Consider the following 15,754-nt stretch of genomic DNA (forward strand, 5'->3'; position numbering starts at 1 on the left):
GACACTCCTTAGCCAAAGGATTCTTTTAAATACATATTAAAACATTTTAAGATAAAGAAATGGGGAGATAGATACGTGGGGTCAGAGGATATTTTGTTGGACTCAGTTTATTCCTCCCACCTGGGAATCAAACTTAAGGTTGTTAGGCTTAGCAGCGAGCACCTTTACTCTATAAGCTACTTCTCTGGCCCTCTGTCAAAGGATTCTACAATTAAACAGCTCGAGCCTGGTATGGTGGCACATGCTTTTAATCCCAGTATTTGAGGTAGGTGACTGTCTGAGTCCAAGGCCAGCCTGGGGAGTGGCAGACACTCTGAAATCAGTGATTTGCAGCATTTAACTTTCACAACAGCCAGCTGCAGTAGGCACAGTGACAAGCCTTATTTTCTCAAAGGAGGAACCAAAGGCAGGGGGCTAACTCTCACTATGCAGCAGCACATGTTAGAGCCAGCAGTGAAGCCCAAGCAGTCTAGCTAAGTCTGTGTTCCACAGCTCATCAAAGTTCACTGCCCAGCCCCCCTCACCTGGAGAGAACTGGGTGTCTTGTTCACTGTCTAGCCCCCCTCACCTGGGGACAACTGGGTGCCTTGTTAGACAAGATACTGCACTGGAGCAGCCACTCTCCGAACCCAGCTACTTCCTCAGTGGCCGCTGTGCGAAGGAGGTCAGACATTTGTGGGGTGAGTGTGCAGCAATTTTGCTCATGTTGAAGCAAAGCCTGTGTTCCCTTGTGTGCAGCTGCTGACTCTCAATTCTGCTGTTCTTCTCGGAGAGACAAGTGGATGTGTTTGAAATAGAAACCATCTTTGTGGAGCTGTGTGGTATCGACACAGGCTAAAGCACATCAAACACTGTAGGACTTTGGATCAGGACTTTCCCCCCTTCTTTTTATGTGTGTGTTGGGGATCACATCCATAGTCTCGAGCTTGCAGGCAAGTACTCTACCACTGAACTAAACTCCCAGCAAAGAGTGCTATTGTCTGTATGTTGAAATCCTACCCCTCAAGGGGATGGTATTAGAGAAAGGGGTCTTGGTGGGGGGGAGGCTGTTGCCAGTCAGCTTTCTGCAGCTGTGACTAAACACCTAAGAAAGCAACTTGAAAAGAGGACAGGTTTACACTGGTTCTTATTCTCAGAGGTGTCAGTCCTATGGCTGCAAGGCTGTGGTGAGGCAGAACACCATGGTGGCAGGAACATGTGCCTCAAGATGTCAGGAAGAGATAGAAAAAAGGAGAAAAAGAAGGCAGAGAAAGAGGAAGAAGAGGGAGGGAACTTTCATAGGCACAAACCCAGTGACTTACTCCTCCAAGCTGGCTTCAACCTAAAATTTAAAACACTTTTTTACATTATTTATTTTGTGTGGGGGTGGATGCACATGTGTCTGGAGGCCACAGAACAACTTGGCAGAATTCTCTCTCTCCTTCACTACATGGGTCCTGGGATCAATCTTAGATCACCAGGCTGGATGCAAGGTGCTATTACCTGTTGAGTCCAGGCCTCAACTCTTAAGAGCCTATTCCGCTATCTATTGATCAAGCTGGAGCTGTTATAATCCAGTCACTTCTCAATATCACCATCAGAGGGGGATCAGTGTTCAACACATGAACAATTTTAGGAAGTGTGACAGTTCATATTCAAACCATAGTGGGGATGATAGGGTTGAGGGTGGAGTTCTTATGAATGTGATTTGTGGATTTGTTGTTGATGTTTTGTGTGTTTGTTTTTTAAGAGAGGGTTTCAGTCTGTAGAGCAGGCTGCCCTCAAACTCATAGAGACTGCCTCTGCCTCCCAAATGCTGGGATTAAAGGCGTATGCTACCACTGCCAGGCTGTGACCCGAGTTCTTATAAAGTAGGTTTTGGGAAGGTCATTGTCTTTTCTACTTTATGGCTTTTTTAGCAGTGAGAAAATGCCCATGAAGGAAGTCAGCCCGACCAGAAAGTCATCCCAAATCCTCAGAGATGGACAAGGGAGGCAGCTTGTACTGAAAGAGCAGTATAATTTAAGAACTTTCTAAAAATGATAAGTGGTTATAACTGTCACATTCTAGTCTCAAACGATATGAGGTTCAAACTCACTTCCCCATCTCATGCTTTCTCGTACGATTTTTCTTTTCATTTTCGCTTTTTCCAACCCCAGAGCAACCGCACGTCTCTCCGGAGCCGCTCTGCTCGTCTCTAGTGCTTCCGCCCTGGGGCGTCCAAGTGAGCGTGCGCTTCCGGAGCCAGGAAGTGCGTCATCAGCTCGCGCCAGTTCCTGCACGTTGTGCCGGGTCGCCTGGGATTTGGATACTGGAGTATTCCGGTGGGCTGGCGTTCTGTGACTGTGTGCCGGGCTCCGGCTTCTGCGCGCTACGATGCAGGTCTCCAGCCTCAACGAAGTGAAGATTTACAGCCTTAGCTGCGGCAAGTCTCTTCCGGAGGTGAGTCCTCATCCCCTCGCCGCCTCCGCTCCTCTCATTGCTCTAATGACTGACATACATCTCTAGTTTACCATTGGCTGGCTGTGGTGGCTAGTTTTATGTCACCTTGACACAAGCTAGAGTTAACTGAAAGGAGGGAACCTCAATTGAAAAAATGCCTCCATAAGATCTAGCTGTAGGACACTTTCTTAGTGATTGATGGGGAAGGGCTTAGCCCATGGTGGATGGTGCCATTCCTGAGCTATGGCCCTGGGTTCTATAAGAAAGCAGGCCAAGGGCTGGAGAGATGGCTCACAAATAAAAATATAAGAAAGCAGGCCAAGCGAGCCAGTAAACAATAGTACTTCATGGCCTTTGCATAAGCACCTGCCTCCAGGTTTCTGCCCTGTTTGAGTTTCTGTCTTGAGTTCCCTCAGTGATGGTCTGCGATGTAGAAGTGTGGCTGAATTTTATCACGACATAGAAAACCAAAGACAATATCTTTGCCTGTATTAGGTTCATGTGTAGGAACATGCTGACTGTCTAGAAACTACTCTCACATCCTTTAATTGAAAGATCATTGCCTGAAATACAGTCAGAGCAATACAGTCACAGACTGTAAGGCAGCTCACTTACTGCAGAGAGCTGGAAAACTGTGGCCCACCCCCGGGCTCTTCAAAGTATCATCCTGTTCCAAATACAGACTGCCTTGGTGTATACTTAGGGACTAGAGAGGTGAGTCTGCGTGACTAGAGACTTCTAAAGATTATTTTGCCATGACTAGTAAGGATAGTACACTAGCTTTTCTCTTTAAAAATGACTTTTTTCCCAATGGGGGATTTAGCCTCAAATTTATTGACATTTTAAGCTGGACACTTCCTTGTTGCTGATGTTGTCTTATATAATGTTTGCTAGCATCCCTGGTCCATACCTACAAGGTACTAGGATTACATCTCCCAATTGTGATGATAGACTAAGACTTTAAGAATTATTGCCAGGCGGTGGTGGCGCATGCCTTTAATCCCAGCACTTGGGAGGCAGAGGCAGGCGGATTTCTGAGTTCGAGGCCAGCCTGGTCTACTGAGTGAGTTCCAGGACAGCCGGGGCTACACAGAGAAACCCTGTCTCAAAAAACAAAACAAAACAGAATTGCCATAAGCCTTCTGGGAAGCAAAATTGTCCCAGTAGAGACCCATCCCTGCAGTGACACTATAACTGACAAGTGCTCTATTGTTGCCGTTCATTCAACTGTTGCCTGTAGAATACAATTGGCTTTCAGTGACTGTGCTGGTAAAAACCACTCTTATCCAGGGTTGGCTGTTAGGCCAGCCATAGGTCTGTTCCTAGTCTTTGCAAGAAATACATTTGACTGGCAAAGAGATACGTTTATACTTCCAGTGTTTGGGAGGCTAAGACAGGATGATTATGAGCCTGTGTTCAGCCTGGCTACAGTGCTACATAGTGTGACTCTGTCTCAACACAGGAACATGTACACACATTAGGGGCACTCACTCCATATAGAAATTAAAACCCATCATTTTGAGAGTTTGCATTCTCTTAGCTTAGATGGATACATCTTATGCTTTTGTTTAATGCTTTGTAAAACAGTTGTTTTAAAATTTGTTTAGTATATGTAAATATTTTGTTTTAAATACATAATTTGAGCACTGGAGAGATGGCTCAGCACTTAGAGCACTGGTTGCTCTTCCAGAGGTCCTGAGTTCAATTCCCAGCAACCACATGGTGGCTTACAACAATCTGTTCTGGGATCTGATGCTCTTTTCTGGCATTCAGGCATACATGCAGACAGAGCACTTACATACATAAAAAAATTAAGTAAAATCCAGAATATATGTTATCATGGAGTTAAGATTATAGAATAGTCCCACTTTCCATTTTATTATTTCCTGTAAGCTTACATTTTCTAAAGTGAACATTATTTTGCAAGTAAGAAATAATTTAGATATGTTTTAAAGCGCACTCTCTGTTTCCTTGTAGTGGCTTTCTGACAGGAAGAAGAGAGCACTGCAGAAGAAGGATGTCGGTGAGTATGCAGGGTGCTCCAGCTTGTCAGCTGCCTGTGGGACAGTGTCCTCAGCTCTCTGCCTCTCAAGCTTGGGGTGTGGGAAATAAGCTTTTTGCTCTCTCTCTTTGATGTTTTTGGTTACTGTCCTGCAGGTGATGTAGTATCTCCCTTTCAAGATAATGAGGTAGCCTCACCCTCTTTCATAGATGACAGCAAGGCTCCTGAATCAGAGGCACAGACTTTAGCATTCATGACACGGCAAGATGGCAGGAATTTCAGCATGTTTATCCTAGTTGCCCCTTGGGTGGGCTTCAGCATGGCTCGGATGAGGCCTGCGCACAGTGGGTCTGCGTTTCAGGGAGGAGCCCAGAGGTGGGAAGCCCACTGCTTTGGTAGCAGGCAGAAAACAGGCCTGCCCTTCTGTGACCTCATTTGTCAGAATTCACAGTTGCCAACAACCCTGAGACATAGCTCAGGTAAAAGTGGTTAGACTCTTGCAGGACTGCCACACTCAGCAAGATGGCCCAAGGAGGACTGTCTTTCAAAACAGTTCCTACTGTGTCAGAATTGTTATCTGTTAGTTGAATGTCTCTGTTTTGCAATAGAGAGACAGTAAATAGACAGTAAATGTTTTCATTGTAAACAGAAGAACTTTGTGTGTGAACTGTCTAGATGTGAACAATGAGGTCCATCGGTGACTCACCTGGCCTTGATGAGTTCATTCCCATCAAACATTTTCCAGCTCAGGCTACCAGTGACAGGAGGAGGCTTACCCTCCTGCAGGTTTCAGTTTTAGCTAGGAGGTTACCAGTGATAGGAGGCTTACCTTCCTGTAGGTTTCAGTTTTAGCTAGGAGGTTACCAGTGATAGGAGGCTTACCTTCCTGTAGGTTTCAGTTTTAGCTAGGAGGTTACCAGTGATAGGAGGCTTACCTTCCTGCAGATTTCAGTTTTAGCTAGGAGGGGTTTAGCTGTGACATTGAGATCTTTTGGCAAGCTTCTTGAAAAAAATGGGCTCTGTATGGTACTAAAGTCAGGTAGAAAGTGAGATTTTTAACTCAGGAGGAAACAAATGCTGCTCAGAGCCTACAGACTGGGATTTTATCTGCTCCCCTTCCAGGGCGCTCATGTGTTACAAAATGCATTCAGGTTATTTATGGGAAGAAACTGTTTCCTGGCCTGCTCAGGACTAATAGGTGTCTAGCAATTCAAGTGGTTCAGTATTTGATTTTTTTTGTTCTTTGTGGTGCCAGGGATTGAACCCAGGGCCTCACACATGCTAAGCATGTTGTCTAGCACTAAGCCACACCCACAGGCCTTCCTCCAGTCTTAATATTTGGGTTTTATACACAAGGCATAAATGTGTCGTAGATAAGCTGTGTTCGCAGTAGTGACCAGTCAGAATCCTTACTCTGGTAGAAAAAAAATGTATTTTTTGAGAGTAGGTTCCGTGGTCCACAGAGGCTGCACTAGGTCTTCCTTTTTAGCCTGTGCCCTCCTGGCTACAGAGAGGCAGAGCTAACAGGGAAACATCAACTCTACACTAATTTCTTGGATAAGCCTAAGATTTTAGAGGCTCATGCCTAGAAATGTTTAGGTGAAAACACTGTTTATTGTTGCAGCAGTGACTAATGGTGAGTTAATGTTCCTCCTTCACCCAGGTCTTTAAACTTTTTCTTATTATCATTGTGGACTTTTTCAAGATGTTATTTCTTTTTAAAAAGTGAGAAAAAAGTCAGTTTTCCATTACCATAGCAGAGTACCTGAGGTAACTCAAAAGGAGGAACGTCTTGTTTTCCTCATGGTTTTGGAGGGTTTTGTCTGTGTACAACTGGTTTTGTTGCTTTGGGGCCTGTGGTGAGACAACACGTGGTGGTGGAAGCTCATGGTGGAAGGGGCTGTTCACTGTTTAGTATCTAGGAAACAGGAGGAGATGGAGCAAATGAATATCCTATAGTCTGCTTTGAGGGCATGACTCCAGTGGCTAAGACCTCACTACCCCTCCCCCAAAAGTTTTACTACCTCCCAATTAAAACATGAGCCCAGGAACCAGACCTTTGGACACTTGGGTCCCTGGGGGAATTCAGATTCCAACTGTTAACTGGTAGGAGCTAAGAGGAAAGCTGGGTGGGCTGTGTTGGGGTCCTTCTCAGGGATGGCAGCTGTTGGGTTGTATACTGCTGCCTACAGTCGTTGTTCCTGTCCAGCATGCTCTGCCCTTCTCCCCTGGTGCCCGTGTTGAACTAGTTTCCATCCCACCCCCTTCTCTCTTTGTAGATGTTCGTAGGAGAATTGAACTTATTCAGGACTTTGAAATGCCTACTGTGTGTACTACTATCAAGGTGTCAAAAGATGGACAGTATATTTTAGCAACTGGTAAGCATCTTTGTGGTTATGATTAGTATGTCTTCCATAATAGGAAGTGCTCTAGTAGGAAAAGGTCACTCCCTTTGTTTACCTCAGTGTTTTATTATAATCATTTTCAGACATACAGAAATATTCAAAAGAATTTAATGAGCACTCATTTATCTGTGACCTAGATTCTTCACTGAATAGCTTACTGTGTTTATCAATCCATATCTTTTTAAAATGAATTTTCAGAGTAGGTCTCAGATAACAGCTTTTTTATTTTATTTTTAATTTTTGGCTTCGTTATGTATCCTAGACTGGCCTCACAGTCTTCCCGTCTCTACTTCCAGGTGCTGAGACTACAGTATGTGCATTCATACCAGATTTTGCTCCACTCGATTTTAATGGCGTCATATATATACCCAGCCAGTCCCTTTAGGCTGTATTGATGGCTGTCATAGTATCTCTAAGCCTGTGGGTTTTTTTTTTAAGATTTATTATTTTATTTTTTGTATATGAGTATAGCCGTATCTTGTAAGTGCAATGTGTGTATGCCTTATACCAAGAAATCCAAAAGAGCTTTTGATCCCAGGAACTGGAGTGACACAGTTGTAAGCCATCACGTGGGTGCAGGGAACCAAACCCTGGTCCTTTGGAAAGCAGCCAGTCTTTTAACAGTGAGCCCTTCAGCCTCTGTTTTTATTTTGAGAAACTGGGAAAGAGGATTGAGGAGACCTGAGATGTTTGGACACAGTTATTGGGGGCTAGAAGGAACTTAGACCTTTAATTCAGATCTCGATCCAGAGATACTGAATGATGGGCCCAGTGCTCCAGGGGGTAGATCAAGTGGGAGGATTTTGTTATTGATTTAAACAGGTTCACACTATGCAGCTCTGGCTGTCCTAGACCTGGCTGTGTAGATCAGGCTGGCCTCAAACTCACAGAGATCCACTTGCCTCTGCCTCCCAAGTGCTAAGATTGAAAATGCATCACCATGCCTAGCAAGAGAGATTTAATGTTAAATTACACTTTCTTTTATGAAATCATTCTGTACTCCTGACAAGATTATTGGTTTCTTACTTAGAATCCTTGGGTTTTACTTTTTTGTTGTTGCTTTTCTTTTTTTCTAGGCAGGGTTTCTCTGTGTAGCCCTGGCTGTCCTAGAACCTGCTCTATAGAACAGGCTGGCCCCAAACTCAACAATTTACCTGCCTCTGCCTCCCAAGTGCTGGGATTAAAGGCGTGTGCCACCATCGCCAGTTAGGTTTTACTTTGACCTTAAAAAGACTTTTCATCAATAATATATGAACATTGATAGTCTCAGAATTTAAGTTTTGATTGTAGTTGCTTTTAATTTAAATATCTCTGTACAGCTAGTGGCTGTTAGAGACAGTGTGGTTGAGTGCAGCGTCCTCTGGTTTGCCTCTATTCTGGCCCTTTCCTTGGGACTCACAGAAGTGGATTTAGGGATCCACTTGCTGTCTCTTAGCTCAGTAGAGCTAGACCTTTCATCTCTGGCTTCTGTCACTGCCTCCATCTTTGTCACTGCTCTAGGACTTGTGGCTAAAAACAAGTTGGACAACATTTGTCCCTGGAGATGTTTCAGTCAAGATTAACTACCCACAGGAATCAGACCAGGGCATGTGCAAACTGTGATCTGTCACAGAGCTAACCAGCCTCTTGGCTTCCTTTGGAAGCATTGAGTTTAGAGTCAGACCAGATTCACATGCTCCTTTCCTTCTCTTCGGTGCTGGGGACCAACCCCCTTGCTTTAAGAGTGCCATGTAAGTGCTCTAGAGACCGAGCAGTGTCTCAGCTACAAATCTGTCCTCGGTGACCTTGTTAGACTTTACTCATACATAGGGATGGAAATGGAAACTGAGGCGCTGATTTTATCCAAATGTATGTTTTTGCCCCATTCTTTTTCTTGAGAGTCAAGATAATGTAATGAACCTTGTAGACAATGCAGAAATAAAAGGAAAAACAAACTCAAATTCAAAGCAAAGGCCCTGCATATCTTAGTAGTTTTTCCTAAGGCCCATCACACAGCAATCATGTCATCATCCAGTGGTGGACTCAAAGTCTGCAAGCTTTTCTGCTTTGGGAAGACTTGCTGTCCTGTTGCTTTGGGAAACAGGATGTCTTCTCTAGCCTGAGCTCATGTGCCTGCTGCCTCAGCCTCTTAGTGCTGGGGTTATAGTCATGCATTACCATGCTAAGTATATTTTTTTGGTTTTTAAACTTTTCTTTTTTTAAATGAAATCTTAAGTTTTGATTCATGCTGGAAAACTATTTCCTTTTGTTTTTTTTTTTTTTTATAATGTCATTTTGGTTTTAAAAAATGATCCTGCCAGGCAGTGGTGGCGCACGCCTTTAATCCCAGCACTTGGGAGGCAGAGGCAGGCAGATTTCTGAGTTCAAGGCCAGCCTGGTCTACAGAGTGAGTTCCAGGACAGCCAGGGCTACACAGGGAAACCCTGTCTCAAAACAAAACAAAACAAAACAAAACAAAAAATGATGGTTCATTTATATAAAATGCAAATATTATAGAAGAATGTGACATAAGGTGTGAGCTTCCCCAGATAGTTGCTATGCCTGCACTTACTCTGCCCACCATCCCTGTGAAGCTGCCTTTAGCTTCATAGAATCGGGATCTTAAGCACTATGTTGCACTCCTCACCTCTGGTCTTTGAACTCACTTCCCTTATCATTGTGGGGGCTGCTGAGGTGGCTCGCTGTGAAGCCTGAGTTCAATCCCTGGACTCCACATGGTGGAAAGAGAGAACCAACTGCACAGCACACTTTGGGAGCCTGTTACTGGTGCTACGGCTCTGCTGTCTTTGTGTGCTGTGTGTTTCCTGGTGGGGGTTACCACCGTTTATTTAAGCAGGGCTCTATCAGTGGAGCCTGTTTGCTTTTAATCTTTGGCCATATGTGACACAAGTTGCAGCGAACATTCTTCCTGTAGCCCTTAGGCTTGTGGCTGGGTTTCTATAGTCCACAAGTGGTGTTACAGTTTCAAGGTGAATTCCTGTCACATGTATTGGACATTATCAGGGAAGTTGAATCCCTTAGTGTTTGAATAATTTTTTAACCCTTTCACTGACACAAATATTAAGCATCTTTTTTGTCTTGTCAAGCTACTTGATTTTTTTCTGTTTTCTTTTACTGGATTGCCATGAATCTTCTAAGGTATTTATATTTCATTCTCTATGGTTCTTTGATTTGGTCCTATCCTACCTCAGGACAGAAAGGACACAAAGCAGTTGTGTAGAGTGTGGCTACGCAAATTGTAGCCTTTGTTTTTGCATCATGCTAATTTTTTTTTTTTATAGGAACATATAAGCCTCGGGTCCGGTGTTATGACACCTATCAGTTATCCTTGAAGTTTGAAAGGTGCTTGGATTCTGAAGGTAAGAGGCCAACTCTGGGCTCATAAATAGCTTTTCAGAATTGTCCATTGCACTGCTCTTTAAAATGAGAGTGGGTTGTGCGGTAGGTTTTGGTTGCTGTAGATGAAGTAGTTTAATATGGTGCTGCACTTAACAGGCTGTAACCTGCACTGGCCACGCTCTGGGCTGTGCACAGACTGTCCTCATGGGGTCGGCCAGGTGGGCTCTAACCTTTAAGGCTGGTCTAGAGTAGGCTTCCAGCTTCACAAAGGTTATGGCTATGGGACTGGGAGGTGGTGTCTCCTTTCTTGCTGGGTTTCAGCTGGACTCCATTTGCTTTGTAAGGCTGCCAGCATTTTTTTTTTTTTAATCTTATGTGTATGGGTGTTTTGCCCACATATTTGTCTGTGCACCATGCATGTGCCTGATACCACAGTAGGCCAGAAGAGGGCATATGATCCACTCCAACTGGAGTTACAGATGGTGAGCTGCATGTGGGTGCTGGGACTCAAAACCTGGGTTTTCTGGAAGAACAACAAATGCTTTTAACCACTGACTCCTGTCTCCAGCTTGAGAGACCTCTTCTTTTAAGAGATTCATATGATTAAACAAACCTTCCCCTTTGTCATACAGTATAATATAATCTCGGAGCAGTGCATCAATAACTCACAGGTTCCACCCTTACTCTTACCAGGGGAACATGGCACCCTGTAAAGGTTACAGGGGTTATTTCCAGAATATTGCCTAATATGGACAGCAGGTTAAAATGGCAGAGTTCAGCTTTTATCAGCCCAGTGTTTTAGGAACAATGGGAAAGAAGTAAATGAGATACAGTGCTGTGTAGAATTACCAGCATAGCCTCCTAGTCTCACCCTTGCTGCTAGAGAACATAGAAACTTTGTATGCCAGTAATAACAGCTGTTTAACTCTGTTTTGTATAGAGATAAACTTTGTTTAGGCAAAGAGTTACTGATGCCTTTTTTCTTTTTTTTTTTTTTTTTGAGACAGAGTTTCTCTTTGCAGTCATGCCTGATTCACAACTCATTATCTACACCAGACTGGCCTCAAACTCACAGAACTCTTCTTTCCTCGGCCTCCCAAGTGCTGGGAGTAAAGTCCTGCACCACCACATGAACACCCAGCCTGGGGCCCCATCTTAAAGCAGCATTTTAAAGGCTGCTCTTTAGTTTATATTTGAAAATATTAAAAACTACTAAGAACACCTCAGCTAAACTGGCAAAAATTTTTAGGAATCATTCTAAATTTACTTCAATTCTGTAAAAAAAGAAAAAATCTAGATAGTAATGACTTTTCATTTATTATTAGTGGGAATGTTCTTCTTGTTGTATGGAGAGGTAGGACAAAGACAGGATTTGTAGATAATTATTCACCAGTTAAAACCAGTTAGAATCCTCACATGAAGCTTGTGGTCTTGTTAGAACATTGGTTGATAATGCGTTTTTTTTTTTTCCCTGTTATTTTTCAGTTGTCACCTTTGAGATTTTATCAGATGACTATTCAAAGGTATGTTTTGTAGCATTGTCTTGTACTTGCTGTGCTCAAGAATTGAGTGAGGATAACTTACTTTTTAAAAATATATTTACTTTTTATTTTTATTTATATGCATGTGTGTGTCTATGTCAGTGAATGCCATGTGTGTGCAGTTGCCCTTGGAGACCAGAAGGGAGCATCAGATCCCCAGGTGATTGTGAGCTGCTGATCTGAACCCAGGTCCTCTGAAAGAGCAGCAAGTGCCCTTAATTGTCTCTCCAGCTCTAGAACTTACTTTTCTAATGTTTTTATGATATTCCCAGTGTTAAATTAAAAATCACTGTGTAATAATAGGCAATATATCATTTTTCTGTTGATTTTTGGCCATGTACATGTATGGTGTGCAATATCTTTTAAAAAGAAAAGAAAAACAACACTGGGAGTGAACTATTGGTCGCCCTAATGTCAAGTTGGTTCTTAGCGTCTCGAGGCCTTACTGACTGGTAGCAGTCACCCTTTGTTAGGTACCTCATAGTCTTGATCTATGGTTCTGATTATCGATGTTAGCCTAGGCATGTTTGCCTTATTTATACAAGATAAGGAAGCCAACAGTTTGTCCAGTTCTTGTAACTCGGCGGGAGGTTGTAGCCTGCTGTGGTGCAGGTCTGAGTAGACTTTTCCTAATACCATTGGTCCGTCTTTGACTTTTCATGGCCACCTTCAGTAGTTTTCAGTTGTTAGGAAAGTGTTTCTCAATTTAAAGTGGAAATGATGGGAAGTACCTTAAGTGTTCACCAGTTAAAAGGATTTCCACAAACAAACCTTTTCATGGCACATGCATCTTGGAACAAAGTTGAAGTTTGTAGCTAACGTGGCTTTCCCTTCTGGCTTTAGTTCCTCCAACTATGAGGCACAGATTATCCTTTTAGCTGTCGTAGCTGTTTATCTAGGATTTTAGTATGGTGATTTTATAACTTACCTTTTCTAGCATTGATAGATATGCATTTAAATGCTATGTTAGCTTTTCATACACATTTCTGTCATATGCTAAATGTACATATGTGTACACACATCTATATATTTGTACAGAGTGAGTGAGGGAGAGATAGAGTTTTTCTTGCTTGGGTAGTTTTAGTGATGATGAAAGTTAAGCAAACAAACCTTGATTGTTTTCTTTTCAGATTGTCTTCTTACATAATGACAGATACATTGAATTTCACTCACAATCAGGCTTTTACTACAAAACCAGAATTCCCAAGTTTGGCCGAGACTTCTCTTACCACTATCCATCCTGTGACTTGTACTTCGTAGGTGCAAGGTACTGATCAGATTATTTTTGCTTTTGCCTTTCTACCTCCCACACAGCTAGCTGGCTTCTCTTCTTAGATTACTTATAGACTTTTTCTACTTAAGTGTTCTTAATAGAAAAAGTAATGTGTCATTACTGTGAAAGGGAATCAGTCTTAGAAAAAGAGATTAACATACATACATACATACATACATACATACATACATGCATACAATAGTCTATATGTTGATACGTAGTTTCAAGTAGGTGGTATTATAATGCCTTTTGTCTTGTTCAGTATCAATGATGAACTTCTCTGTGGGCCATTTTGTCACTAATGGCATATGTAGTTGTAGAGTTAGGCGGCTGGGGCTGGGACTCAGTGGGTGAAGTTCTTTCTTTGCAAGCATGAGGACCTGAGTTAAGGTCCTCAGTATGGCAGTGCAGGCCAGTAACTCCACTGCTGGGCTATGGAAGGAGAGATCTCTTGGAGCTGGGGTTACAGGTGCTTGTGAGCAGTCTGAGAGGTGCTGAGAACTGAACTCGGTTTCCTGCAAGAGACTCAGCTCTTAACCACCAAGATGTGGCAAATTTTGAACAAAGTGTATATATTTAGATTAAGTTTTTATCAGCTTTTCAAAGAGAAGTGATGGCTTGTGAGTAAGAGCTGTGCATGAGCTTCTAAGGTTTATACTTACTCACAGGAAAGTGCTTGTAGCTCACCAGATTCTCTTTATTCCTTGCAGCTCTGAAGTTTATAGATTAAACTTAGAACAAGGACGGTACCTGAATCCTCTCCAGACGGACGCCGCGTGAGTACTCCAGTTCCTCTGCTGCACATATTTTGCCCAGGAGATGGAGCCAGAGGCTCATGTTGTTATCAAATGACCTGGTTGCATTAAACCAGCATCCTGGGCCGTCATCTAAAAGAATATCATTAACTATGCTTTTAATCAGAACTGAAGGTGGTGTTCAGTTTCTTTTCCTAACACTACCATTGCCTGGCCCTGTGATTTCTTGAAAGTTTAAGTTCTATATAAAAAGACTTATAATTTAATTCCAGCACAAAGGAGGCAGAATTGGGTAGATCTCTGAGTTCAAGACCCGCCTGGTCTACATAGCAAGTTTCAGGCCAGCCAGGGCTATAGAGAGAGACCAGGCCAGCCAGGATTTTATAGTCTTAAAACTGTCTTAAAACTGCAACAACAAAACTTCTAACTAATTTTTAAAAGCTCAGTTTATTATTTTTACTTTTAGTATTAAGCTTTCATCCATGACTTGTTTTATGTTACTTTTTTCTTGGGAATTCCTTTTTTTAAGACAGAGTCATTACTGTGTAGCTCTGACTGTCCTATATAGCTCACTATGTAGACCAGGCTGGTCTTAAATGCCAAGAGATCTGCCTGAGTCTCCCTCCCAAGTACTGGGCTCAAAGGTATGCCCTGCCACACTCAATTTGTGAGAATCTTTAAAATTTTATTCTTGATTAGTAGACATTTAAATTTTTAGTTGCTTTTTTTCCCCTTTTGCTACATATTCTAAGCTACGTTTTCCTTTTTAAAAGTGTTTTGGTTATTTTATTGTTTTATACTTTTTCTTTTGCATGTATTTTGCTTTCTGTTTCCTTTTGAGACAGTGTTTCCATGTACCCTGTGCAGCCTGGCATTTAATATAGACCAGCTGGCCTCCAGCTTGTGGTAGTCCTCCTGTTTCGTCTCTTCAGTGCTGAGATGACAGGCATTGACACCATGCTCAGCTACACTTTTATTCAAAAAGAAATTCTTCAGGAGTGACCCTACCTTATAATGATGAGTAGCAGATGCGCAGAAGAGTGGACACACTCATCATGCCGAGTGTTGTGCAGCCCTCCACCTATATCAGCTAACAGGGACAGCAGGGTCTGCCAGGGCTCATACTGTCTCCATTCGCAGAGGGCAGCTGCACTGGGGTAGGTGGCTTGCCTAGAGCCTCCAGCTAGGCAGGCATTTATACATACAGAGCTTCTAACTTTGCCTTATCTCTACAAGAGGATTCTGAAAGGAGAGCATGGAGTGGTAAAAATTCTACGCTGCAAAGATGGTTTTATTCTTCCCTCGTTTAAAGTACTTTATGTTTAAAAACTTTATAATACATTATTGCATAATAAAAATTACCTGCTCTCCAGCTGCTTAATTTCCTGTTCATAACCTCTGTTATTTATTACATATCCCTTATACTCTGGGTGGGACCATTTTGTTCTTTGATTTAATTCTCAAAGTAACCCATTGAGATAGGTCAAAATTCACTCTAGAGAGTAAGAAAATGAGGCTTTGTCTGCACATCCAGGTCTTGAGATTGCCATAGTGATGGCCTGTGTTCTTAAGAATGCTGTTTTGCCTTGGAAGAAAATGGAAGGTCCTTTCTTCTCATGGTGGGATAGTATTTCAGAAGGAGGGCCTCTCATGTCTGGCATGCAGCAGGTAGTGTCTCCCTGGGTATTGGGGCTCTGGTGACTGTGAGCCATGCCTTTAGCTCACCCGTGCCTTGATGCGTTTCATTTGTGGATGAGAGTCTGCACATTTCTGTCCACAGGATTTGGATGTGCTACAGACTTAGCGTGTTCATTGAGTGCCTCTTCCCCTGAACACGATGCTCCCTAATACTTTTTCCTGTGTTTGCATTCCTGTTTAGGGAGAACAATGTTTGCGACATAAATGCAGTGCATGGCTTGTTCGCCACAGGAACAATAGAGGTTAGTGTGTGTTCACACTGAAACAAACGTGTTTCATTTGTTTACAGTTTCAGTTTTTCTTCAGAATGTCTTTTCTTT

General features: G+C 42.7%; 1 protein-coding gene across 1 annotated transcript in view; it reads left to right on the forward strand.

Moving 5' to 3' along the window:
• The first annotated feature begins 2,283 nt into the window (after window positions 1-2,283).
• The window catches only part of Nol10 (nucleolar protein 10), a 75,296-nt gene continuing 61,825 nt past the window's right edge, over window positions 2,284-15,754 (forward strand). Inside the window, exons 1-8 of the mRNA XM_028777750.1 lie at window positions 2,284-2,421; window positions 4,399-4,444; window positions 6,703-6,801; window positions 10,110-10,187; window positions 11,653-11,690; window positions 12,839-12,975; window positions 13,692-13,757; window positions 15,616-15,676. Of these exons, the coding sequence (XP_028633583.1) occupies window positions 2,356-2,421; window positions 4,399-4,444; window positions 6,703-6,801; window positions 10,110-10,187; window positions 11,653-11,690; window positions 12,839-12,975; window positions 13,692-13,757; window positions 15,616-15,676 (591 nt within the window). The 5' untranslated portion in view covers window positions 2,284-2,355. The remainder of the gene's footprint in view (window positions 2,422-4,398; window positions 4,445-6,702; window positions 6,802-10,109; window positions 10,188-11,652; window positions 11,691-12,838; window positions 12,976-13,691; window positions 13,758-15,615; window positions 15,677-15,754) is intronic.

Source organism: Grammomys surdaster, unplaced genomic scaffold (genome assembly GCF_004785775.1).
Source record: "Grammomys surdaster isolate TR1022 unplaced genomic scaffold, NIH_TR_1.0 314, whole genome shotgun sequence".
In the NCBI taxonomy this organism is placed as follows: Eukaryota; Metazoa; Chordata; class Mammalia; order Rodentia; family Muridae; genus Grammomys; species Grammomys surdaster.